Source organism: Staurois parvus, unplaced genomic scaffold (genome assembly GCF_062004578.1).
Source record: "Staurois parvus isolate SC_StPar_1 unplaced genomic scaffold, SC_StPar_1.0 ptg000779l, whole genome shotgun sequence".
NCBI classification, from domain to species: domain Eukaryota; kingdom Metazoa; phylum Chordata; class Amphibia; order Anura; family Ranidae; genus Staurois; species Staurois parvus.
Genome location: NW_028318575.1, coordinates 111,573 through 138,737, shown reverse-complemented (window position 1 = coordinate 138,737; position 27,165 = coordinate 111,573). Strand labels below are relative to the sequence as shown.

Below are 27,165 nucleotides of genomic sequence, written 5' to 3'. Positions count from 1 at the left end.
TATTATTATTATTATACAGGATTTATATTATTATTATTATTCAGGATTTATATATTATTATTATTATTATACAGGATTTATATATTATTATTATTATTATTATAATACAGGATTTATATATTATTATTATTATTATTATTATTATTATAATACACGATTTATATTATTATTATTATACAGGATTTATATATTATTATTATTATTATTATTATTATAATACAGGATTTATATATTATTATTATACAGGATTTATATTATTATTATTATACAGGATTTATATTATTATTATACAGGATTTATATAGCGCCAACAGTTTGCTCAGCACTTTACAATATAAGGGGAGACAATACAGCAACAATACAGTCCAATACAGAAGGAATATTATTATTACAGCTATTATTGTTGCTGCTGTTATATATGTATGATCTTACCTCTCTTAGTTGGAGACAAACTTCCTCTTCCCAAGAAATGCCCGTAGCAAAAAAGAAAGAAGAAATGGCACAGGGCATACATGACTAGGCCCAGAGTGGGGAAGGAGGAACAGAAAGGGTTAAGGCAGATCCAAGGGGTTTGTTTTTGTTAGTGGGGGTATTTGGTTGGTGGAAGGTTGAGAGTAGGTGGGGTTTCCTGCACCTTAGGGTGGGGGGTTTCAGTGAGGGGGCGTCAGTTGGAGCTGGACGTCAGGTGAGAGCTTCCCTCCCGCCCTCCCTGTTTGGTGAGTATTGGGTCCCTCCAGGTAAAGGGGGGGTTATGTTGGTTCCTGGGCGGTTGTTGGTCTTTGGAGGCGGTTCTCATCTTGGAAGGTAAAAACAATGGTGTTGGACCCATCCGTGGTATGGGGTGCCCGGTGGACATTCCCAGTTAACCAAGGTTTAACTGGAAGGTGGTGGTGCTGCACTGCGGACGGTATGGTTGTCTCCGAGCTGGCTGGTTGCGGCTGGAGGCCTAGTGTATATGGTTGTCCGCAGGTGCATTTCGGATTGTTTGGGGGTGCCTTCAAAGACCAACAACAATTCTTTGGGTTTCTGTTATAAGGAATGGTTGGTGTATTTAAATTTGTGTTGTTAATAAAAGGCCGTGTTGACCATTTACTCCAAAATTGGTGTCATGTTTTTTGTAAGTATATTGGTTAAGGGAAAAGGGGGGGTTTGTACGGAGCGGTCATGGTGGTAATGGGAAGTGGACAAGCCTATCTCTGGTGCAATAGTCATGAGCAGTTTAGCTGCAAGTAGCTGATAAGTATTTTTCAGTACAGCTCAAAGTACAATACATAATTACAAATAATAATAATAAACAACAATAACCATTATAATGAAGGTAATTGTAATAATGCAATGTCAACAACAACAAAAATGTAGTTATTATTATTATTTTTAATAAAAATAACTAATATTATTGTTGTTGATATTGTATTATTAACTTCATTATAATGGTTATTGTTGTTATTATTATTATTTGTATTTATTGTACTTTGAGCTGTACTGAAAAATACTTAGCAGTTACTTACAGCTAAATTGCTCATGGGAAGGGGAAGTTTGTTTCCAACTCAGAGAGGTAAGATCATACATATACAACAGCAGCAATAATAATAATAATATAACAATAGCAATAATAATAGTTATTGCTATTATTTGAAAGTGCCTGATCAAAACATTTTGTATTTTGTTTTGAAAAATGAAACTAATGATGGTACAATTGTATGCGCCATTTTCATTTTTTGAAAAGACTGAATGTTCGGTTTTCAATTCATCTATGGCCGGCCTTAGAAATTCCAAAAGCAAGATTTCTCTGCCATAACTCTTAGCCTATACCAGGGGGGGACTGATCATTTGGAAACTCGGGCACTGCCCGAGGGCCCGGGGTTAGTAGGGGGCCCCATGAGATGACCCTGGTACCTTTTTCATAGGCTTTTTTGAGTTTTGGCAAGGACACAGGGGCCCCATGATCCTCTATTGCCTTGGGGCCCCATGAGTTGTCAGTCCACCCCATGAGTTGTCAGTCCACCCCTGGCACCTTAGTGTGTTCAGCTGCCGCTCACTGGATATTTTCTCATTTTCAGACCATTCTCTGTAAACCCTAGAGATGGTTGTGTATAGAAATCCCAGTAGATCAGCAGTTTTTGAAATACTCAGACCAGCCCATGTTCCACCAACAACCATGCCACATTCAAAGTCACCAAAATCCCCTTTATTCCCCATTCTGATGCTCAGTTTGAATTTCAGCAAGTTGTCTTCACCACGTCTAGATGCCTAAATGCATTGAGTTGCTGCCATGTGATTGGCTGATTAGCAATTTGAACAGGTGTACCCAGGGGCGGACTGACCATTGGGGAACTCGGGCACTGCCCGAGGGCCCAGGGTCAGTAGGGGGCCCCATGAGATACCCTGGTACCTTTTTCATAGGCTGTTTTGAGTTTTGGCAAGGACACAGGGGCCCCATGATCCTCTATTGCCGGAGGCCCCATGAGTTGTCAGTCCACCCCTGGCCTATACACACCTTAGTGTGTTCAGCTCCTCCTGTCACATTCTCCGTAATATAAAATAAATGAAAACCTAGCTGGGATGGTGGGAACCGCACTAATGGGCACAGCAGGGGTGCAGCCCCAAGAACTCAGAGACCACAACAGTAAGGTCCCTTTAGTCATAGAAGAGACTGTCAGGAGGTTTAACTCTTCATCATCTCCAAAAAACTGAGATTTAAATTTTATGTGCTCTCAAGTTTTCTTCTTAATGCAGTTATACGAGAAGAGCAAGGTACAGCCTCTAAATTCCCCTACCGTGTGCCATCCGATGGAACCAATAGTAGCCAAAGTCCACACCCAGGAACGTCAACCACCACGTCCAAGGTGAGTCCCATGGAAGCTCCATTATTCTGTAGTTCTTCCATACGTAGATGTACGAGGTCACCTCCACTCCTCTAAATGCAACACTGCAGAACAGAGGAAAGTATTAATAATGGATTACCTCTTTCTTTTGCATGTATAACATCAATAGACTATAGTAAGAATAAGACCATGGGGAATGAGTGTTTTCACAATATGCAATGCAAAAATGTGTTCCTTTGCAAATACGTTTTCTTTTACCCTAGCCAGGCCAGTAAAGGTTATTTCTGATTATTATTACGGCATATGTAGCCACCAATATTGTCTGTGGACTCCTTGTAGCTGATCTTTCCTTAATTAATGTCTTACCATTCCTTGTTTTGCACTGTGCTTCTGTATGGAAGCGGCCATCTTAGTAGAGGCCGGGCTTTGCTTCCTCATGTCCTCCAGCAAGGAGAACCATGAGCAACAAAATAGTGATATCACCAAATCCCACTCTAAATCAGGTGAGACGAACGGTCAGCAATGTCTTAGATCTAACACTGCAGATACCATGATGGCCAAAAATATTGGCACCTCTGCATTTCTGTCAAATGATGCACCACTTTGCCCAGAAAATCGTTCCAATTACAAATGTTTAGGCATTCTCAAATGTATTTCTTTTGTTTGTATTGATATGACACAAAAAAAGTGGAGAAACAAAAAAAACCCAAATCTGACCCACTTTGCCTTTTGGATCTATGGTGCTCGGATGTCGTGTGGCTAGGAGGTTGGGATCTTTGAAGGCTGTCTAAATTAGCAGTTCATCACATATTAGGGGCCCATCTAAGGTATGCCATCCTCTGGAGAAGTTTCAGTTAATAGTGGGTTAACTTGGAGGCTGGGACTTGGGAATATCGATGGAGAGCTGGGTTGTCCCTGAGCCGGTGTCTTGACCTTTAAGTGGTTCCTCAGATGCAAAACAAAGTTTAGTCGTTTGGTGCTTTCAAAGATCAGCAGATTTATCTTTATTGTCAATATGTTTCTGTTCAAAAGAATGTTATTTTGGTTATTTATTAATAAATGGCTGTTACGGGCAATTTGCACCACAATTTGGTGTTCGTCTGATTTTTAGGTACATAAGATAAGAGGGGTACTACACTTGCCAGCCACTTTATTAGGTCCACCTTGCTTGTACCGGGATGGACCCCTTTTTGCCTTCAGAACTGCCTTAATTCTTCGGGGCACAGATTCAACAAGGAGTTGGAAACATTACTCAGAGATTTTGGTCTATATTGACATGAGATACTGTTGCCTTTCACCCATCTGGAACCAGTCTGCCCATTCTCTGACCTCTGACATCAACAAAGCATTTTGCTCAACACAACTGCCGCTCACTGGATATTTTCTCTTTTTCAGACCATTCTCTGTAAACCCCGGAGATGGTTGTGTATAGAAATCCCAGTAGATCAGCAGTTTTTGAAATACTCAGACCAGCCCATCTTCCACCAACAACCATGCCATTTTCAAAGTCACCAAAATCCCCTTTATTCCCCATTCTGATGCTCAGTTTGAGTTTCAGCAAGTTGTCTTCACCACATCTAGATGCCTAAATGCATTGAGTTGCTGCCATGTGATTGGCTGATTAGCAATTTGAACAGGTGTACCCAGGGGCGGAATGACCATTGGGGAACTCGGGCACTGCCCGAGGGCCGGGGTCAGTAGGGGGCCCCATGAGATGTCCCTGGTACCTTTCACATGCTTTTTTGGCTGTGGTTTGAGTGTAGGAGTGGACACAGGGGCCCCATGATCCCCTATTGCCCGGGGGGGCCCCATGAGTTGTCAGTCCGCCCCTGGGTGTACCTAATAAAGTGGTCGGTGAGTGTATAGGCCTAAGGGTGTTCGTGAGAGATGGGCGACATCTGGTCTACCCTAGTCATGTGATTTCCCTTGTCATGCAATTCTGTAAACCAGGGTTTGAGAACATCCCACAGGCGTGCGTCGTTTTTGATGTGTTTTTGATGCATTTTTTTTAAAGCAGTTTCCATTCATTTCAAAGGAGGGATGCATTTTTGGTGCTTTTTTTTTACCAGGCCAAAATATGCACCAAAAATGCATCAAGCGGGATTGTTTTTTAACCGCATTCGAAGCGCAATGGAACAGTGTGAAGAGCTACATAGGATTTAAAGGGATGCAGTTTTCTCTTACTTTTCTTCTGTGTTTATTTTAAACTGAAGAATGCACCAAAAGCAGATTAGTTTGAAAGCAATTTCTGCCTCCGTCAAAAAACTGAAAAATTACCCAAAGTTCCCATTTTCTTTTTAATAATTTTTCATCAGTTTGTATTCCGTTTCACGGCTCTTTTAATTTCCCTCTGAATTATTTTTCAGGGACAAAAGTGTAACTTTTCTTCAGTTGGAAACCTGCAATTCCTGTTACTTTTTCAGCCTGGATAAAAATCCAGCAAGCCATTAAAAAAAAGCCAAAAAATAAAAACACTAATGCGAGAGAAAAGTACAAAGCTTCTCGTTACCAGATGAAAATCTGGCTGCACATATGAGAAAGGAAGGTTTAACAGTATGGTTTCAATCGCAAAGTATTTTCTTCCTCGGGATAATAGGGGCGACCATTTGGAACGCAGAGTCAAAGTGTTGGTAAGCGGAATGTCCTATTTCCTGCACAGGTGCCAGGCCTTAAACAGACGCTCAATTTACGGCTGTGTCAGAGATCAGAACGCACTGACACCCGATCGATGCAAAACATGCCCGCGCCGCAGCAGCATTGGCCCCCTTTTAACCTGTTGATGTGTGTTTAGGGCAGAATGCTATTCTGTAGCAACAAAAACTAGCAACATGAAAATAGAAGAAGGTTGTAAAAGAGATTTAAATTGTATTTAAAGCTACTACTACTACTATTTTTTTTTTGGACAGAGCAGGGAATATCATCATTAGACATGTGCGTTTCGTTTCGTTTGGTTTTTCGGATAAAGATTTCATTTTTGAAGATTAGAATATATACTAATCTCTGAATGGACAAAGTAATGAACAACAACGAATGTGAAAAAAGTTATTATGAAATCAAAAAAGGCATTTGTTTCATTTGTTTCATTCAGAGGAAGTCCCATGATGCGATAGAAGTTTGGGCCAATTCAATTTTTTAATTAGTTTGATCATTCGGATTTGGATAATGGATGAACCTGAACCTTCTTTTCTCGAGTCCCCTCTTGCAGCTCCTGGCTCCTCCTCTCTGTCCAGTACCCCCATGGGAAGCAGCTTCCCATGGGGGCACTTGTGTGTGCTCGCTGTGTCCATTTGTTAATTCGGAGGCACATGACGCCAGTCAATATTGTCCACTCACCTCGTGCCATTTCTCTTGGTGGGTTGGAGTAGCGTCCGATTCTACAATTATTATTATTATTATTATTATTATTATTATTAATAAACAGTATTTATAAAGCGCCAATAGTTCGCTTAGCGCTGTACATTACAAAGGAGGACAGAACATGTGACAGAACAATACCAATACAATGCAAAACATGAGGGGATCGAGGGCCCTGCTCTTTGGAGCTTACAATCTAGGAGGGAGGGGATGGTGGCACAGGAGGAGATAGCTGTGGGGGATGGAGTGGTAGGAAGAGTGGAGGAGGTCGGCAGGTTAGCAGGGGGTGGGGTAGGCTTCCCTGAAGAGGTGGGTTTTCAGGGTGCGCCTAAAGGAGAGGAGAGTAGGTGATAATCTGATGGGTTGGGGCAGGGAGTTCCAGAGGATGGGTGACACCCTGGAGAAGTCCTGGAGGCGGGCATGGGAGGAGGAGACCAGGGAACTAGAGAGAAGGAGGTCTTGTGAAGAGCGGAGAGTGCGTGCTGGGCGGTACTTGGATATTATGTCAGTGATGTAGTTCGGGGCAGTATGGTGGACAGCTTTGTACGTCAGTGTTAGGACTTTGAATTTGATCCGTTGCGCAATCAGAAGCCAGTGGAGGGATTGGTGGAGGGGGGTGGCGGAGATGGAGCGGTTGGAAAGGTGAATGAGTCTGGCAGCCGTATTCAGGATCGACTGAAGCGGAGATAGCCAGCGGCGAGGCAGGCCAGTGAGGAGGGAGTTGCAGTAGTCGAGTCGTGATTTATCAAATATAAAGCAAATATTCCAGAACTGCAAAATTTTTCGAATCCACCCGGACCAACGAATTTATGAAACAAATGGGGAAGATACAAAGCAAACTCCGAAAACAAATCGGTTCAACATAACAAATAGGATGAAATGAACGAATGCATTCAAAAGAAAATGAAACAAAAATTTCCAGCGTGCACATGTAGAATTATCATAATATGGTAGACTAGGAATTTATTGAGGCACAACATCCCCAATAACCATATTATTACTTTCAGATCAAATACATCCAGTATATGGGCTTCTTTTAAGTTACCTTGGTAAATTGTTTAGACTATAAAGCAGTTGTACGTGGGGGTAGGTGGGGGGTACTTCCTCCATGTTCCCCTCCCAGCTCGTTAGGCGCCAAGTTGGGTCACATAAGAGGCCTACCCCAGGGTGGGGTCTTCTGGGCTACGCTGGGCACCATGGACAGGGTCACTTGCCTTATACGTGGGGTACTTTTACTTTGCCGTGCTCATCATTGCCCCAGGGGTTTGCTTTCAGGGATAACTCAACCATAAAGCGGAACAACAACTCAGAGATGGCCTGTCACCATGTACACCGAACAATAAACTGTACTCCAGTTAACTCTCTCAGGCCCAAATCCATGTACACCTTTACTGTCAGTTGTTGCAGTTAGGAGAGACATGCAGAGCCAATGCCCACTCCACCTGTCCAGCTACCTCACTCCCAGTAAAGGAATGGGGACCCAGCGAGCACCTACAGCAGACTCCATACGTGCTATGTTAAAGTGGTTGGAGAGGAAAAAAAATCTCTACACTTACCTGCTCTGTGCAATGGAATTGCACAGAGCAGCCCTGAATCTTCTCTTCTCGGGTCTCATGCTGCAGCTCTTGGCTCCTCCTTTCTGTCCAGTGCCTCCATGGGAAGCTGCTTCCCATGGGGGCACTTGTGTCAAGAGTGCCCTGCCTCAATGCTAGAGGACATCCCTCCCATCGCAAGTACATGCTTCACAACAGGCTGTTTGTACTGGTTCCGTACTTCCGTTATTACTGGTAACAGCTTGCTTGTACTCCACACTGTGTTAACTCTTGTAGTGCTGTCTTCATACCCCAATGTGCTCACTGACCCAAGCTGAAGACTGTGCTGGTTACTTTCATACAGCGCTTGAATAACTTCAGACCAGACAGAATAACATTTCAAAGCTTTACTGTAGAATCTTCAGTACAGCAGATTACCAGGCAATGTCTTTCTCCCTAACTACCCCTAACCATAACTGCAGCTGCCCCAGCATACCTGCATAGGTTGAGAGTCCTTTCTGGAATTCAAGGCTCAGCTCTTGTATCTGGACCTCCGGTCAAAACAGACCAGGGACCGGCAGCAAAAAGACATTAACCCCATCACTCCTGACCAGGGCAGCAACTGACTGACTACTAGTAGGCAACCTGCTAACACAGTCTTTGTCAAACTTTTGAGGTCTTGAGGACCCTGCTAAATACAAATAGTTGGTTGTCAGTGAAAAAATGCCCCTTACATTGGTGGCCAGTGGGAAAAATGCTCCTTACATTGGTGGCCAGTGGGAAAAATGCTCCTTACATTGGTGGCCAGTGGGAAGAATTCTCCTTACATTGGTACTCAGTAGAAAGAATGCTCCTTACATTGGGGGTCAATGAGAAGAATGCCCCTTACATTGGTGATCAGTGGGAAGAATGCTTCTTATATTGGGGGTCAGTGGGAAGAATACTCCTGCCATTGGTGTTCAGTAGGAAGAATGCTCCTTACATTGGTGGTCAATGAGAAGAATGCTCCTTACATTGGTGGCCCGAGAGAAGAATGCTCCTTACATTGGTGACCAGTGGGAAGAATGCTCCTTACATTGGTACTCAGTGGAAAGAATGCTCCTTACATTGGTGGTCAATGAGAAGAATGCTCCTTACAGACAGCTAAAAAGATCCTTGATGTCATGCAGCTGGTTATGCCAATTGATGTTGGTGCCAGAACTATGCAGACATCATCAAATTAAAGATCAATCAGCCAAAGCTCAAGGAACCCTTAGCAACCTCTGTAGGAACCCTAATGTTCCACAGATCCCTGGTTGATAATGGCTGCTATAAAGTATCAAAAATATTTTTCATTCACAAATGTTAAACGCTCATTGACACCATAATATGCGTAAGGCCCTATGCATATGGGAGCTTACCAGCCTTCAGGTTTGGTATGGATTTTAAGGAGGACTCTATGGAAAAAAAATGCGTGTGGTCCCTCTAAAAATCCATATCGGATATTAAATCCCAGTGTGTAGCCTGGTTCGCTAGGAAAGTGGCGGGAGGGTTGAAAATGAGCGTGTGCTCCCTCATGGGAAGGGAGGGGCTTGCCTTGCCAGTGGGGGTCCTGTTAATGAGTACAAGGGCCTCTTCCTCACAACTCTTGCAAGATGGTTGTGAGGTTGTGTGAGCAGGGGGGCTTATCGAAACCTGGAAGCCCTCTTTAATTAAAAAGAGGCCCCAGATCCCACTCCCCCTTCTTCAAGTGAATGAGTAGGGGGTACCCCTACTCATTCACAAAAAAGTAAAAAGGTGGAGTCTAGAAAAAAAGACACCCAAGTCGTTTATTAAAAAAAATATAAAAATCCCACTACAATTTCTCTCAATGAAAACCCATTGTCAGTCACGATGTCCGCTGCTAGACATCACCGAAAAAAAAGAAGACAATAATCCAATGCACGCGATGGTAACACTGGCTGAATTACAGCTCCCTGAGCTGTCATTGGCTATATAAAGGAGGGGGTGGGGATAGTGGTGACATCATTGATTAAATATGACCATTGGCATATTTGGGCAATATCAAATAATTGGCCATATTTAGGCAATGATGTAAGGCTCCTTTCATGGCCCATTTTCTTTCCTGGCCATATAAATGAATGGGCAGCCATTGCCTTTTTCTATCAGGAGGGTGTCAGTGGAGAGTGTTGATAAGTTCAAAAAATGTTTGGATGTGTTTTTTAGTGAACACAATGTATGGGGATATGGAAAATTGGTTGTGAGGTTGCGTGGGCAGGGGGGCTTATCGAAACCTGGAAGCGCTCTTTAATTAAAAGGAGGCTTCAGATCCCACTCCCCCCTCTTCATGTGAATGAGTAGGGGGTACCCCTACTCATTCACAAAAAAGTAAAAAGTTGGAGTCTAGAAATAAAGACACCCAAGTCGTTTATTAAAAAAAATATGAAAATCCCACTACAATTTCTCTCATTGTAAACCGATTGTCAGCCACGATGTCCGCTGCTAGACATCACCGAAAAAAAGAAGACAATGATCCAATGCACGTGATGGTAACACTGGACGAATTACAGCTCCCTGGGTTGTTATTGGCTATATAAATGAACAGGTGGGGATAGTGGTGACATCATTCTCTAAATATGATCATTGGCATATTTGGGCAATATCAAATAATTGGCCATATTTAGACAATGATGTAAGGCTCCTTTCACGGCCCATTTTCTTTCCTGGCCATATAAATGAATGGGCAGCCATTGCTTTTTTCTATCAGGAGGGTGTCAGTGGAGAGTGTTGATAAGTTCAAAAAACTTTTGGATGTGTTTTTCAGTGAACACAATGTATGGCGATATGGAAAATTGGTTGTGATTTTGCGTGGGCAGGGTGGCTTATCAAAACCTGGAAGCCCTCTTTAATTAAAAGGAGGCCCCAGATCCCACTCCCCCCTCTTCAAGTGAATGAGTAGGGGGTACCCCTACTCATTCACAAAAAAGTAAAAAGTTGGAGTCTAGAAATAAAGACACCCAAGTCATTTATTTAAAAAATATAAAAATCCCACAATAATTTCTCTAATTGAAAACCCATTGTCAGCCACGATGTCCGCTGCTAGACATCACCGAAAAAAAAGAAGACAATGATCCAATGCACGTGATGGTAACACTGGCTGAATTACAGCTCCCTGAGCTGTCATTGGCTATATAAAGGAAGTGGTGGGGATAGTGGTGACATCATTGCCTAAATATGACCATTGGCATGTTTGGGCAATATCAAAAAATTGGCCATATTTGACAATGATGTAAGGCTCTTTTCACGGCCCATTTTCTTTCCTGGCCATATAAATGAATGGGCAGCCATTGCCTTTTTCTATCAGGAGGGTGTCAGTGGAGAGTGTTGATAAGTTCAAAAAACTTTTGGATGTGTTTCTTAGTGAACACAATGTATGTGAATATGGAAAATTGGTTGTGAGGTTCCGTGGGCAGGGGGGCTTATCAAAACCTGAAAGCCCCCTTTAGTTAAAAGGACGCCCCAGATCCCACTCCCCCCTCTTCAAATGAATGTGTAGGGGGTACCCCTACTCATTCACAAAAAAGTAAAAAGTTGGAGTCTAGAAATAAAGACACCCAATTCGTTTATTAAAAAAAATATAAAAATCCCACAATGATTTCTCTCATTGAAAACCCATTGTCAGCCACGATGTCCGCTAACAGACATCACCCAAAAAAAAGAAGACAATGATCCAATGCACGTGATGGTAACACTGGCTGAATTACAGCTCCCTGAGCTGTCATTGGCTATATAAAGGAAGGGGTGGGGATAGTGGTGACATCATTGATTAAATATGACCATTGGCATATTTGGGCAATATCAAATAATTGGCCATATTTAGACAATGATGTAAGGCTCTTTTCACGGCCCATTTTCATTCCTGGCCATATAAATGAATGGGCAGCCATTGCCTTTTTCTATCAGGAGGGTGTCAGTGGAGAGTGTCGATAAGTTCAAAAAACGTTTGAACACAATGTATGGGGATATGGAAAATTGTAATCACACACGGGCACACTCAGGTTGAACTGGATGGACTGGTGTCTTTATTCAATCCTACCAACCACAGTATGTAACTATGTGTAGGAATACTTACAGTTCCATTTAAACAAGAAGCCTTATGATAAGAAAAAAAAAATTCCTGGACCAATAACCAGAGGGATGTGGCATACTTTTTCTTAACCAGAAAGCCATATAAAACTTACGTACAGGAAGAGATGCAAACACTGCCGAATTAATTTCCCTCTCAGCTGCTAATGATTTTCCCCATTACCCCACCTGACAGAGGGAGGTTTTAGCCAATAAATAGTTTTAGCAATGTCTGTCAGCCGTCCATGGCTTCCTCCACCCTAAGTATCGCCTTTGCTGTGGATGAAACCCGAGCAGTGGATAGAAGCAGACTTTTTCTCACACCTCTAAATGGAACAAAAAAAAAAAAATTCTGCACTTTTTTTTTATCTGTTTTCCACTCCTCCGTTCCGCCGCGTGTTTCGCTTAACGAGAATGGAAAGGGAGCTGAATATACGGCCTGGCTTTCGGGCTAATTGGCGTCCCTAAAAGAGGCAGGCGCGCAATTTGTCCGGGCTATTACACCCAGCCTTCAATATACCAAGCCTTCCTAGGAGTCATGCAATATGACAAAATATAGTACCTGTGGGGTGTCTATCTGCTGCAATATTATTCTCGCAGCTAATCAACTGGGGAAAAAATACGGTCATTGTTTCTAGGCATTCAGTGGGGTACGCGGAGCGAACGCACTCTGTTCCATTTGGAATAATGAAGTGATATTGTGTTTTAATGGCTTCAGCAGTCCAGCGTATGAGCACATCGTTAATAGAGGGCCTAAAACCACTGCCAAACCGACCGCTCGAGTGAAATATTACCGCCGATCTCGCAAAAGCTTTTGTGTGGCTCCGTTTGATGATGTTTTGCCGCAGGAGAAATGTTTTTGTCTGCGAGCCTCGGAGGCCCGAAAAGTGAAGTCATTTTTCACAGGAATAACTATGAGGCCAGTTAGCGTTCAGTTTGAGAAGAACTTTACTGGAAGTAATACACCTTTTGGGGCTTCAGAAAATATTTTTGAAAGATTTAGAGGGCTGGGGAAATGAAGGGATAACTTTCTTTTTCTATAATTTATCTGTTGATTTACCCCCTATTCAACACTCAAGGGATCAGTCCTGGAAGGCAGATATGTGTCTCCATTATTTGGGTTGTGGTCCTTTTAAAGGGGAAATAAAGGGTTAATACTCACTGTCCCAGGGGTCCTTCACTGGTGCTGGTATCTTTCCTTGTGTGTCGGTTTTCAGCCACCTTCATTGGCGGGATGGTGTCCTTCCTGCACACAGGGACAGTAAGCTGAACAGCGCATGTGCAGCTCACTTTGCAGCAGAGGCGTAGCTAGGGGGGGCAGGGGGGTACATATGTACCCGGGCGCCAAGGTACAGGGGTGCCAAAATGAGGCTTACAGCCAGGGGCATATTTGCCGTGAGGCAAACAAGGCGTTTGCCTAGGGCGGCACTTTTTAGGGGGCGGCACGGTGCCGCTGCCCCCCTTTCCAATAGAAGGGACACTTAGTACAGGGGCGGGCAGTGGGCTGTTGTGTCTTACCTGGCTCCGTGTCCCAGTCCCACGACGTTCCAGTCCAGGAGGCACTGCTGGAGGAGGGGTAGAGAGGTCCGCAGGTCCGGTGTCTTCTTTTCCCTGGACGCGATGTGTGGACAGGATGACATGCCGCCCCTGTCATCTGGCCACACCCTCAGGATCACTGGACAGCCTATGGCAGCTTGTACCTCCCTCTGCAAGCTCCGCCTCCTCACTGGTGAATGGGCGCCAGAACTGTAGCTCAGGAAAGGCACACGGGCAGCCAATCACCTGCAAGGAGGTGGAGCTTGCAGAGGAGGAGCTGAGCATCCGCGCGAAGATCGAGTGAGGGAGCAGCCGGAGCAAATGAAGAAGACAGCTGACCAGTAAGTGTGCTGTGCAGATGGTGCTGCTGCAACCAGGTATGCTGGCTGTGGATGGAAGAGGGAAGGAGCCTAGGCTGGAGCAGGGGTCAGCAAGGTAAGTGTCATTGGTGTCACTGGGAGGAATAGTGCCCCATCATTGGTGTCACTGATGTGATTAAACGGGGAGGGGGGCTGGGGTGCCAATTTTATAGTTTGTCCCCGGGCGCAAAATATCCTCTGCTTTGCAGTCCAGGGATTGCTGTGAGCAGGCAGCTAGGTGTAGTTTATTGCAGAAAAGACATTGCATGTCTCTTCTGCAAAAAAAGCCTGTCTGCTCACAGTATATAACAGTGAAACTTGAGTTCTCAGGGATTCTGCCCATGTATGGTGACTGGTTTTGGGTAAGCCCTTCAGGGCCAGGACAAGGGGTAAACGGGAGGGGTGGCTGCCCTGGGCACAATGGTTTGCTGCAGGGATGGGGGCGCCTTTGTTCTGTTACAAGGCTGACAGGAGTAGTGATAGCGGCAGTGATTTTGACAAGCGAGTGACTGCTGGGTGTAGGATCCTCTAAGCTCGCACATCATGAATTGGGGGGGGGGCGCAGGTAGGCAACATTGCCCTGGGTGCTAGATGACCTTGTACCGGCACTAAATCCAAGTCCTCATATGGAACCCACAATTTGGAGGCTCAGATTTTGGGTGGGAAAGAGCCTCCAGTCTTGATTACACGTATTATGGTCCTAAATGGGTTAACCCACCTACAAGAGAGGGCTGAAAAGGACACTGAACAATCAGCAGATGTCTGTAAGGTGTTGAGTGGAAGAGAATACAGTTGTGAGAGGACTGTGTACTACCTGGGTAATTAGACAATATCTTGGCTCCTGTGGCCCTTCCTGGACCTGAAAGCAGGCAGGAACCCTAAACCCTGGTGTGGGACTAGTATGCCGGTGGTGAGCCGTTGTTTTATTTACTGTATACCAGAGTTGCTGACTGTTTTTTTTAATTTGCTTTTTGGAAGAAAAATAAAGAAAGTTTACTTTACAAGCAGCTGGGTAGTGTTCTGAACAGGGGCGGACTGACAACTCATGGGGCCCCCGGGCAATAGGGAATCATGGGGCCCCTGTGTCCTTGCTCAAACTCAAAAAAGCCTATGAAAAAGGTACCAGGGGCATCTCATGGGGCCCCCTACTGACCCCGGGCCCTTGGGCAGTGCCCGAGTTTCCAAATGGTCAGTCCGCCCCTGGTTCTGAACCCCAAAGATTTTCCCCCGCTTCAAACTTTGATACTCAGCTGGACATAGGAAGCCGTGCAGCCACTCCGACTCTGACTTTTTCTGCTTATTTCTTTCATTTTATGGAAAGGTCATTGATTACATTCTCCAATGTTAAATGATGATCTCTTCATACAGATAAATGGGATTTTCTGATCACATGGGTAGACTATACAAAGCACTGGCCAGAAGGATTGCAGTGGCAGCTCCCAGTAACTGTCTTGTGCTTTAGTGGCTGCACTTCCCAGTGAAGCATCCCGCTGATTCTGCACACTGAGGATGCCAGTGGAAACTGTACATCAAATGTATACAGGCAGGGGCGGACTGACCATTTGGAAACTCGGGCACTGCCTGAGGGCCCGGGGTCAGTAGGGGGCCTCATGAGATGCCCCTGGTGCCTTTTTCAAAGGCTTTCTTGAGTTTGGGCAAGGACACAGGGGCCCCATGATCCCCTATTGCCTGGGGGCCCCATGAGTTGTCAGTCCGCCCTGTATACAGGGCCGTCCTATTTGCACGGGCATCTCTAGGCACTGCCCAGGGGCCCTAGGTGCATGGGGGCCCCCTGCAGTTCCTTCTGGCACAGCAGAGGGAATCACCTGTGTACAGAATGGGTGGTCAGTGTAGCAGATAGACAAAATAACTGGAACTGATCTTTCATGTGGCTGTCAATGCAGGAGCTGAAAGCCAGAATCTCCTGTTCCTTCCCGCTGGCTTTCAGCTTCTGTAGGGTAAAACACATAAGATTGGTTTTAGTTATTTCCCCCACACGCGCACTGATCACCCCCACCTGTCTACTTTCACATTTCCCCCTCCTAGGCCCCCTTTGTGCCCCCCAGTGCTTCTGACTTCCCTCCTCTCCTCTCCCAGCAGGGGAATCTTCAGGATGGAGAGCGGGGAAGGGGCTGGAAAATGTCATTTACCAACCCCTTCCTTTTTTAATTGACATAAAGAGGGATTGGTACTGATCACTCACTGTGTTCATTTATAACTGAAGCACAGTATACTGTGTTTACTATGCTTCAGTTCATGAATGAACAGGAGCCACTGGGGAAGATTTACAAAAACTGGTAAGTGCAAAATCTGGTGCAACACTGCTTACAAACCAATCCGCTTCCAGGTTTTGTCAAAGCTTAGTTTAACAAGCTGAAATTAGAAGATGATTGGCTACCATGCACAGCTGCACCAGATTTTATCCAGTTTTAATAAATCTCTCCCTCTGTCTCCTAGGGAAACTGGGGAATGTGTTTCCTCAGTCCCTGTCTCTGTCTCAATAAGTGAGACTACAGTATTGTGAAAAAAATCAAAGAAAAAAAAAATATTTTTTAAAAATTGTAAAAAAAAAATAAAAAAATAGATAAAATTAAAGAAAAAGCAGACTAAAATTTGAAATCAGACTAAAAAAGCCATGCCCAATATGGCATCATTTAGCTACACCCACTGTTTGCTACGGCACGCTACGCATGCAACAGGTCACCATCTCCCCAGGTGCCCATGATGTTATTAAGGTGATACCGACTGTATATGTGGAAACAGAAAGTTAAAGCCCACCAATGTACTGCCACATGTATGCATATAGTGGCTGCAACAGGCTAAAGAAATACTCTTACCTTGCTCACCTAACCTACACTCCCTCCCAGGTCCATGTTCCTCCACAAACTACAAGAATACCATTTCCAGCTATGGAATGCATGTGACCTCCATGTGACAATACCTGGGCCCTGAACATTATCACAAGACTGATTTTCCTGATTGCTGACACAGCAATCTCAGCACCTTGGCAAACAGTGGTGAGCATAAGAGGGGCGGGGAGATGCCCTTTCTTGTGAGAGTGTCTCTGTAAACTGGGACTGGTGGGGAAGCATTTGGCAAAGTTACCTCTGAGTGCCCTTCTTAAGCAATGACAGCTCCATCATCAATACAGGTACAAGATACAGCTCTAGGTGGTCATCTGGCTCACCTTAACTGACTGTCAAGGGTCGAGGGTGATTAGTCAAGGGTGTTGACTAAATGTCTGTCCTTCCTCAACTTGCCTTTATTTGGGTGGTAGTTTGGGAGAGAGGACCCTTTGGGTTAGGCCATAAGAGACACTAGAGCAGAATCCACTGGTGGGGAACCTACATTGAGGAGTGTGGAGGAGATGGTTGAACATTCTGTTACTGCACTGTAATGTACTGTACTGCTGAACTTAAAGTTATGGAGACGAAGAAGCTGGTGTTGCTTGTGTGGAAAATTTTTTACTTTCAGAGGTGGACTAGGAGAATGTGAGAACCATGATGGAGGTGGGCCTGAGGCCAAGAGAATATGAGTACCGAGATGGCAGTAGACCTGAGTCCAGGAGAATGTAAGTACCAATATGGCAGAGTTCCTTCCTTACAGGTGTGTGCATACCCTATCTCCTGAAGAAGACGGAAGGTGCCCTTGGTGGAAGCTGGTGGCGAATCGGGGCTGCCAACAAGGTTTATAGAAGAACTAAGCTGCCTGTGGATGCTGCTAAGTTAGCTGGTGACCATACTGTCTGGGCAGACTAGGTCTATGGAGGTATGTCAATGCATAAAGTGGCATTTGAAACAAAAGATTAAAGCCTCGGCTGGGGTGAAATGTGTCAGAGGAGAAGGAGCAGGGTCTGATGGAGGACACTGTACATGGACTTGATGCTTAGGTAGACCACTCAATGCTCTCTACCTTCCTAATCTCTCTCTCTCTTATTAACTCTCTATCTCTTATAAATGTAATCCAAATTTATTTCAGCCGCTTACCTAACAGAGCCTAAACCTCTAAAACTTATATTAAATACTTATTGCTGCCAAAAGTGTCCTGCACCAAGACTTTACAGTGGTGCTGTTGAGATCTCACATTGCCCAGATTTTGGCATTTATTTCACATGATTCATCCATGCATACATCTTTTTTCACAATACCTCAAAAGCCTTTTGAAATCCTAAGTAGCCACATCAGCTTGGTGGGTCTTTAAAGCCGCAGTTAAATTATGAGGAATGTAATGTCAGTATTATTTGAATTTCTATTACCGTCCTTGCAATCCAAAATATTACAGATTATGTCATTCATATAATTGTAGAATCGTGAGCTGCTTAATTGTATCATTAAGCTGTTATATTAAGTCAACTGCGCTTGAATGAAGCGTCCTTGGCTTGGTGAGACCCCGGGCCTTCCAGCGCAGTGACTAAAATAAGATTTTTCCAACCACAAAGCAATTTTGACTTACTCTGGCAGGCGAGACATAACTCCTGCAGAAAGGGACGTCAGTCCGTCATTAATTCGGAGGGGTTGACCCTTCCAAACTGCGCAGATGAACATCTCCAGTATAAGCATCACAAAGAAATATGCCGTGGCCTGCAAGAAATAAAAAAATTATTTAATGCTGCAAGTGATAATAAATGCGTTCCCTCTAAATCAGTGGTTCTCAACCTTCCTAATGCCGTGACCCTTTAATACAGTTCCTCATGTTGTGGTGACCCCCAACCATAAAATTATTTACCCAGTAATTATAATTCATGAAGTGTCGTTTTACCTCCAATACTGCTGCTTTCTACACAGTAGCTGCTTTTAACAGAGTAGCTGCTTTCAACACAGCAGCTGCTTTCTACACAGTAGCTGCTCTTTACACATCGGAAATATGTGTTTTCTGATGGTCTTAGGGGACCCCTGTGAAAGGGTCGTTCGACCCCCAAAGGGGTCGCGACCCACAGGTTGAGAACCACTGCTCTAAATGCTAAAGTAGACATGACCCCTAACGGGGTGACACAGTTTGCTATAGCAAGGTGTGTCATTGTCGTGTTAATTTTCTTTAGAGAATACTATTTTCTCCTTATTTTCATGCTGTGGCTGCTGATTTCCTGCAGCCTATTTGCAGCCACATACTATCAACATGAACTCCAGTGAAGGCTGCATGGACTTTCTTGGGCTGGGTTTGTCTAGTGCAGGGGCGGACTGACAACTCATGGAGCCCCCCGGGCAATAGGGGATCATGGGGCCCCTGTGTCCTTGCCCAAACTCAAAAAAGCCTATGAAAAAGGTACCAGGGTCATCTCATGGGGCCCCCTACTGTCCCCGGGCCCTCGGGCAGTGCCGTAGTTTCCAAATGGTCAGTCCGCCCCTGGTCTAGTGTTAAAGGCCATGTGAGGGCCATGTTTGCCTGCATGGGGATGTAAAGGTTTTTCATGCATCTCCACGCAGGAAGACCAATTCATGTCAATTAAGATGCAGTTGCTGCAAGGACACAGCCGCTGCTCCCAATTTGACAAAAAAGTCACATAGTCAATGATGAAACGCATAAGGATGGAGCCTGTGACGTCATCATGCACACCCAGAAGTGGAGGCACTGGCTGTAATACAGAGCTGCTGATCTAAAATCTTAAAGAGGCAACATATTTGTAAGTGTTATTACTGTGGTGCACTGGCTCAAGTGAGTGTATATTATTTACTTTTAATAAAGAGTATTTTTATTTAAACAGTATGCAAGTTGATAATCTTATTTTTTTCTTTAGCTAAATATCTCCTAGAGTGTAAGCTCCAAGGAGCAAGGCCCTCCTATCCCTCTTGTATTGAACTGTATTGTTGCTGTACTGTCTCCCGTTATATTGTAAAGTGCTGAGCAAACTATTGTCGCTATTTAAATCCTGTATAATAATAATAATATAAATCCTGTATAATAATAATATAATAAAATACTGGAGCATTCTACAGGGAGGAGGCGGATTGTCCTAACCTGTGTGAGGATACTGAGGAGAATAAGATGCGGAGGTCTGGGAGATGTTACAAAGCCCTTAAAAGGGAAGGTGCAGGTAGACCTATTTTTACCCTATAGGTCCCCGTTCCCAGGTGAGAGAATACGGTGAAAGATGGTGGAACACACGCAAGTCACATTATTGGATTACTTCAATGTCATGTCTGGGATTGACCAAGTATGTTGGACTTTTATTATTGAGTATATTTACATTTTGTGTAACAGCAAACCTTTCTATTGATTACATTATTTATTGATGCAAGTGTTATATGTCATTTCCAGCACATGGGCTATTTTCATATTTTTTATGTTTTACTTTCTATATTCTTCTTTTTATAAAATTGATAACAAGTGATGCACAACTGTACAGTGAGGTTGCACGACATTATTACAACATGAATTACATTTCTAGAGTATGATGGCTGCAGTTTGTGATGGGATCTTCACTGCCCAGATACTTTCTGTGATTACTATACCTCATCTATCACCACATTCAATACTTTTCACCCTGTTGCTACAGAGGAGAATGCTAAACTTGTCTCTGGTACCCACCTTACTGCCTACCCCCTGGACTGCTTTCACAACTCCTCTGATCATTCTCTTGCTCCATTCTTTGCTTTCAAACCCACATCTTCAATCTCTCCCTCTCTACGGGAATATTCCCTCTAAGACATGCACTGATCATCCCTATACCCCAATAGCCCTCATTGGACCTCAGCAGTTTGAACAACCTAAGACCCATCTCCTTGTTTCTTTGTACTTCCAAGTTCCTAGAATGCTAAGTCTACAACTGTGTAGACTACTACCTCACCAGGGGCGGACTGACCATTTGGAAACTCGGGCACTGCCCGAGGGCCCGGAGTCAGTAGGGGGCCCCATGAGATGCCCCTGGTACCTTTTTCATAGGCTTTTTTGAGTTTGGGAAAGGACACAGGGGCCCCATGATCCCCTATTGCCCGGGGGCCCCATGAGTTGTCAGTCCGCCCCTGTACCTCACTGATATCAAACTTCTTGACCTCCTTCACCCATAACACTCTATAGAAACTGTTCTTTTAAAAGTCACTAACAACCTGCTGACTGATAAAACCAGTGGCAGCATTCCAACTATTAGACCTTCCTGCTGCCTTTGATGCAGTTGACCACTTTCTCCTCCTCAAAAAACTCCAATACTGTTTTTTTCTGGTTCTCCTCCTACCTCTCCATCATCCCTTCAGTGTCATCTACAATTCTCAATTACTTGCCTCTTCCTCCCTCCATAGCGATTTCTAAAGGCTCGATTCTTGGTATTCTCTATCTTAACCTCCTCCATAGGTCAGTTGATAGCCTTGCATGGCTCCTAATACCATTTCTATGCTGATGGGCTGGCACATAAATCTATCTCTAAACTTCTCAGCTCACCCCTTCACTCTCTTTGTACATTGCTAATTTACCAACTGACATATCAATATAGCATTTCAAAACAAAATCTTTGAAAACTGAGCCTATAATATCTCTCCCCTTCCAATACCCCTGTACTCGACTTTTCAGTTGAGATTAATACATCAATTATCTGTCGTTCCCCTCCTGCTAGGGTGCTAGGTATAATCCTGGACCGGACCCTGACCTCACTTTATGGCCCACTCACTGACCAAATCTTGCCACCTTTACCTACCTAACCTTACCAAAACATTTCTAAAAAATAAAATTTTTAACCAACGACACCACCAAGCTACCAATTCACTCCCTTATTGTCTCCCCATTGGCTACTACAAGTCCTTGTTGGCGTACCTCTTCACAGACTATCTATCTATTCTTCAGTCTTTCATGAATGCTGCTGCCAGACTCATCCACTATACCAACCACTCAGTGTCTGCCACCCATCTCTGCCAAACCTTCCACTGGCTTCTGATCTCCCAACGTATAAAATTCAACATACTAATGACATAAAAACCCATCCACAACTCTGCCCCCAGCTGCATCACCAACCTCATCTCAAAATATTGCCCAAATCCTCCTCTGCACTCCTCTCCTCCCAAGTTCTCCTGCTTTCTAGACCTCTCATCTCCCCCTCCTATGCTCGCCTCTAGGACTTCACCAGAGACTCTCACATCCTCTTGAACTCCTTACCCAAATCTGTCCAGCTATCTTCTACTTTGGATTTAGACAATCCCTGAAAACCCATTTTTTTTGCGGAAGCCTATCCCACTACAAACAACAGAACTATTACTTTCTTCATTAATTCATCCACATGCAGTTACTACCTTTTGTATCAGTTACCCCTCTCTTTTATATTGTAAGCTCTCACAAACAGACAAAAAACTCTTTTGTCTTGAATTATATTGTAACTGTACTGTCTCCCTTTTGTTAAGGCTTGTGCAAACGTTTCGGCTATATAAATCCTGTCTAATAATAAAAAAAATATAGAAGAAAGCCAGTGTGACAAGGGGTAGGATCAGGGTTTGAGAAGGTGTATACCTGAAGGAAGCCAGGCAACCTTTTTGTGCCATGATTTGGCTCTAAAGAAGAATTCCATTTGTGGATATTTTCATAGTTCAATTGGTCTAGCTATGACCAGTGTAACTATGTATATACAATAACAGACAAAAGTGCAGCTCGAAAAATTTATTGAATAAGATATAAAATAAACTGAATTAAACAACTCAATAGTTCATAAGAAATCAACATCCAATTGATTAGACAGTTCATAAAGTGACACTTGTGCTCCTGTATTAGTATGGACCGGTGACCGTGCTGTGATATGGTAGATAATGCGCACTCACCGGACGCGCAAATAAAATGCGCCTTTATGTCAATAATCCCGTGGTCATCAGGAAGGGACAGGAACTAGTAGTCTTCCCTCTGGGGGTGGTTGGCCGTCAGACAGGATCCGTGTGGGTTTAAAGATGATCCACGTCTGTCAGAATACCCCTTTAAAGGGATTAATCTGGTATCATTCCCTGGGATGCAAATTCCCTCTTGTGGATATAGGGGTCCGCCCTGAGGCTGCCAAATCATCCAGATTGTAAAGATGGCCGCCAGAGCTCCACTTTGCTTCGGCGGCGTGACGTCACGGTGTGATATGGCTCCTCCTATCACAAGTGTCACTTTATGAACTGTCTAATCAATTGGATGTTGCTTTCTTATGAACTATTGAGTTGTTTAATTCAGTTTATTTGATATCTTATTCAATTAATTTTTAGTGCTGCACTTTTGTCTATTATTTTATCCTGGTATTTTTTTGGTTTTTACCGTTGTGCATCAGCTGCTTTATCATTAGCGCGCTCACTAGATCCTTTTATTTATGTATATACAATACATGTGGGACCCCCGAAGAAGTTGGAAATCAGTGATTTCCATTAGCTTAAAGGTCCATGCTGAAAGGCTTCCCTGCTGCATTTCTAACACAGGAGGTTGCTGGGTACATTCAGAGAATGCTTTTCTTTGGACAAGGTAGAGATTGTGACATCCCCATCTCGCCTCTCCACTTCGTCCATTCAAAGATGGCTTTGCATTCATTGAGAGGATGCAAAGCGATCTCTGAATGGCGCATGTCCCAAGCAGCCGACCTCCTGATTTCAGAATGAAGCAGGACAACCGTTTGGCACAGGACCCGGCAGCTAGTAGAGATCACTGGAGCAGCGTTGCCTACTACGGTGATTTCCAACTCCATATATATGGTGGTATATGCATAGTTACATTGGTTCAATCTGGAACAATGTAACTTTGTAAAAATATCCACACCTGGAATTCTTCTTTAACCTCCTTGGCGGTATGATTCTTTCCGATTTTTTGTGCTGAAAGCGGTACCATTTTTTTGCATGGAAATATTTATTTTTTTTATTGTAGGCCTGTAATTTTTAGGAAAAACTCACTGAAATCTGTCCGAACAAGAGTCTAGTAAACATTCCGGATATGATAAAACTTGAAACACGAAATCATAAATTATAATTTAATAAATAATCATAAAAAATAATAATATAATAATAAATTTAATTCAATAATATAATCAAACCAAAAACACTGAAATTTGAAATACAGAGGCAAATTCGCACATCGCTGAGCAAAGTCGCAAAATCGTTTTCAGTGTCTGATGAGGAATTTCCCCCACGAATCATTATCACTCAATTCTGCAAGTGGTTCTGATTTACTAACGCTGTTCTCTAGCCGGTCTAAACCGCTTTTGACGTAAAGGGACGCTTTTTGGACGCCATGGACTTTTCTAAGTTTCCAGACAGAAAGAACAGTCAAAATGCAGGCAGGGTGCCGGACAAAGCAGTAGGGACAAAATATATGTGCGCAATGACAGGAAAAATGAAATTTTTTAAAAATTTCAAATTTCCCGCCGGTTCCGGCGCCCGTATGTCCCGACGTCACAGGGACCGGAACACGGAAGCCGGATGTCGGCATCGGCCGGAGGAGATGGCCAGGGACGCTGCAGGGGACGCATCGCGGGAGCGAAGGACAAGGTAAGTGCTGCAGGGACCCCCTGAGCAACGCCGCATGGTAAGCCCGAGTGTAGCTCGGGGTTACCGCTCTTGGTATTGAAATTTTACCCCGAGCGACACTCGGGAAAACCGCTAAGAAGGTTAAGGAAAGCTGCATTAATATCTTAGATTGTAAGCTCCAAGGATCAGGACCCTCCTAACCCTCTTGTATTGAACTGTAATGGTGCTGTATTGTCTCCCGTTATATTGGAAAGTGCTGAGCAAACTGTTGGCGCTATATAAATCCTGTATAATAATAATAAGTGTTCTTTTTATATCTGCCTGGAGAAGGGAAAAAAAAAAAATATATATATATATATACAGTATATACACATTATACATGCCTAGCCATAAAATAATAGATCGGTGCTATCTGATATATCATGTCATATGCGAGAATAAACCCTCAACACCAGCTACTGTAAATATAAAACCTAATTGGCCCCATTTGACTATTGCACGCATGTCCCAGCATTCCCCTTTAAATCTTTCAGGTTTCTCACCTTTTCCACGTAATCTGGCACTTCCTCCACAGTTTTATAGGAGGTCTCATTGGGATACAAAACATAGAACATCATCCGGACTCCCTGGGAGACAGTCAGGTTAGCCTGGCCTGTAAAACCTCCCATGGCTGCTGCTGGAGTGGGGGGTCACAGGGCACAGAAATGCAACACAGTCCCTGCAATGCCTCTGCTTAGCTGAATGCAGTCAAGTGATTCTTTGTTGCAGATTGTAAACACTGTACAAGCAATGGGCGTCCTCACTCTGAGATCTTCCTGTAACACAATAACGTGCCGTCAGGGAGCAGGTCATGTGATCCGCCTGCCAGGGAAAAGTTCAAATGCACAATGCAGGCAAATGCAAATACTGAGTGGGATCCAGATACTAGAATGGTTGCTGTGATCCTGATAAGATATGACATCACTTCTAGTGACAGCGCAGAACATTCACAACATGTTTTTTACATAAATCAGCCGTATTATAGCGCAGTGCTTTGCTGATATTGCTGAACTTGGACTGCACAGAGGAGGACACTTTCTGTACTTTATACTTTTGTGATATCGGAGCTTTGCCTGAAATTACTTGTCTGTGCAGAGTTTTCCTTTCCTGCTGTTTTATGTATTTGGACCTTTTTAGAATAGCAAAAAGACACAAATTTCAGATCCATATTTATTGGCGGTAAAAGAAACTTCACCTTCAAGCACCCAAAACAGACCTTCACCCAAAATAAAGTGGATCTTCACCCTAAATTAGAACCAACCTTCACCTTAAAGTCAACCTTTACCCTTTAAATAAAGCAGATCTTCTCCCTAAATTTGAATTGATCTTCTCCCCAAGTTAAAGTAGACTTCCACCCTAAACTAAAGAAGACCTTCACGCTAAATTAAAGCAAACCTTCACCATAAATTAAAGCAGACCTTCACCCAAAATTAAAGTAGCCCTTCACCCTAAACTAAAGCAGACCTTCACTCTAAATTAAAGTAGACCTTTACCCTAAACTAAAGCAGACCTTCACCCCAAATTAAAGTATACCTTCACCTTATATTAAAGTGGACCTTCACCCCAAATAAGAGCAGATCTTCACGCTAAATTAAAGCAATCACCCTAAATTAAGCAGACCTTCACCCCAAATCAAAGTAGACCTTCACCATAAATTAAATCTGACCTTCACCCTAAACTAAAGAAGACCTTTGCCCTAAATTAAAGTAGACCTTCACCCTAAACTAAAGCAGACCTTCACCCCAAATCAAAGTAGACCTTAACCCTAAACTAAAGAAGACCTTCGCCCTAAATTAAAGTAGACCCTCACCCTAAACTAAAGCAGACCTTCACCCTAAATCAAAGTAGACCTTAACCCTAAACTAAAGACCTTCACCCTAAATTAAAGCAAACCTTCACCCTATATTAATGTGGACCTTTACCCTTTAGGTAAAGCAGATCTTCTCCCTAAATTTGAGTTGACCTTCTCCCTAAGTTAAAGTAGACCTTCACCCTAAACTAAAGCAGACCTTCACCCCAAATCAAAGTAGACCTTAACCCTAAACTAAAGAAGACCTTCGCCCTAAATTAAAGTAGACCTTCACCCTAAACTAAAGCAGACCTTCACCCCAAATCAAAGTAGACCTTAACCCTAAACTAAAGAAGACCTTCACCCTAAATTAAAGCAAACCTTCACCCTATATTAATGTGGACCTTTACCCTTTAGGTAAAGCAGATCTTCTCCCTAAATTTGAGTTGACCTTCTCCCTAAGTTAAAGTAGACCTTCACCCTAAACTAAAGAAGACCTTCACCCTAAATTAAAGCAGACCTTCTCCCCAAATTGGAGCAGATCTTCCCCCCCCCCAAATTAAAGCAGACCTTCACCCTAAATTAAAGAAGACCTTCACCCTAAATTAAAGCAGACCTTCACTCTAAATTAAAGTAGACCTTTACCCTAAACTAAAGCAGACCTTCACCCCAAATTAAAGTATACCTTCACCTTATATTAAAGTGGACCTTCACCCCAAATTAGAGCAGATCTTCACGCTAAATTAAAGCAATCACCCTAAACTAAAGCAGACCTTCACCCCAAATCAAAGTAGACCTTCACCATAAATTAAATCTGACCTTCACCCTAAACTAAAGAAGACCTTTGCCCTAAATTAAAGTAGACCTTCACCCTAAACTAAAGCAGACCTTCACCCCAAATCAAAGTAGACCTTAACCCTAAACTAAAGAAGACCTTCACCCTAAATTAAAGTAGACCCTCACCCTAAACTAAAGCAGACCTTCACCCTAAATCAAAGTAGACCTTAACCCTAAACTAAAGACCTTCACCCTAAATTAAAGCAAACCTTCACCCTATATTAATGTGGACCTTTACCCTTTAGGTAAAGCAGATCTTCTCCCTAAATTTGAGTTGACCTTCTCCCTAAGTTAAAGTAGACCTTCACCCTAAACTAAAGCAGACCTTCACCCCAAATCAAAGTAGACCTTAACCCTAAACTAAAGAAGACCTTCGCCCTAAATTAAAGTAGAC

The 27,165-nt window shown here is 43.4% G+C and overlaps 1 protein-coding gene across 1 annotated transcript in view; it reads right to left on the bottom strand.

Moving 5' to 3' along the window:
• The window catches only part of AGMO (alkylglycerol monooxygenase), a 299,706-nt gene extending 274,773 nt beyond the window's left edge, over positions 1 to 24,933 (bottom strand). The window contains exons 1-3 of the mRNA XM_089654571.1: positions 24,649 to 24,933; positions 18,162 to 18,289; positions 2,777 to 2,928 (exon numbers count right to left, since the gene is read on the bottom strand). Coding sequence (XP_089510697.1) covers positions 2,777 to 2,928; positions 18,162 to 18,289; positions 24,649 to 24,774 — 406 coding nt within the window. The 5' untranslated portion in view covers positions 24,775 to 24,933. The remainder of the gene's footprint in view (positions 1 to 2,776; positions 2,929 to 18,161; positions 18,290 to 24,648) is intronic.
• Positions 24,934 to 27,165: the final 2,232 nt, after the last annotated feature.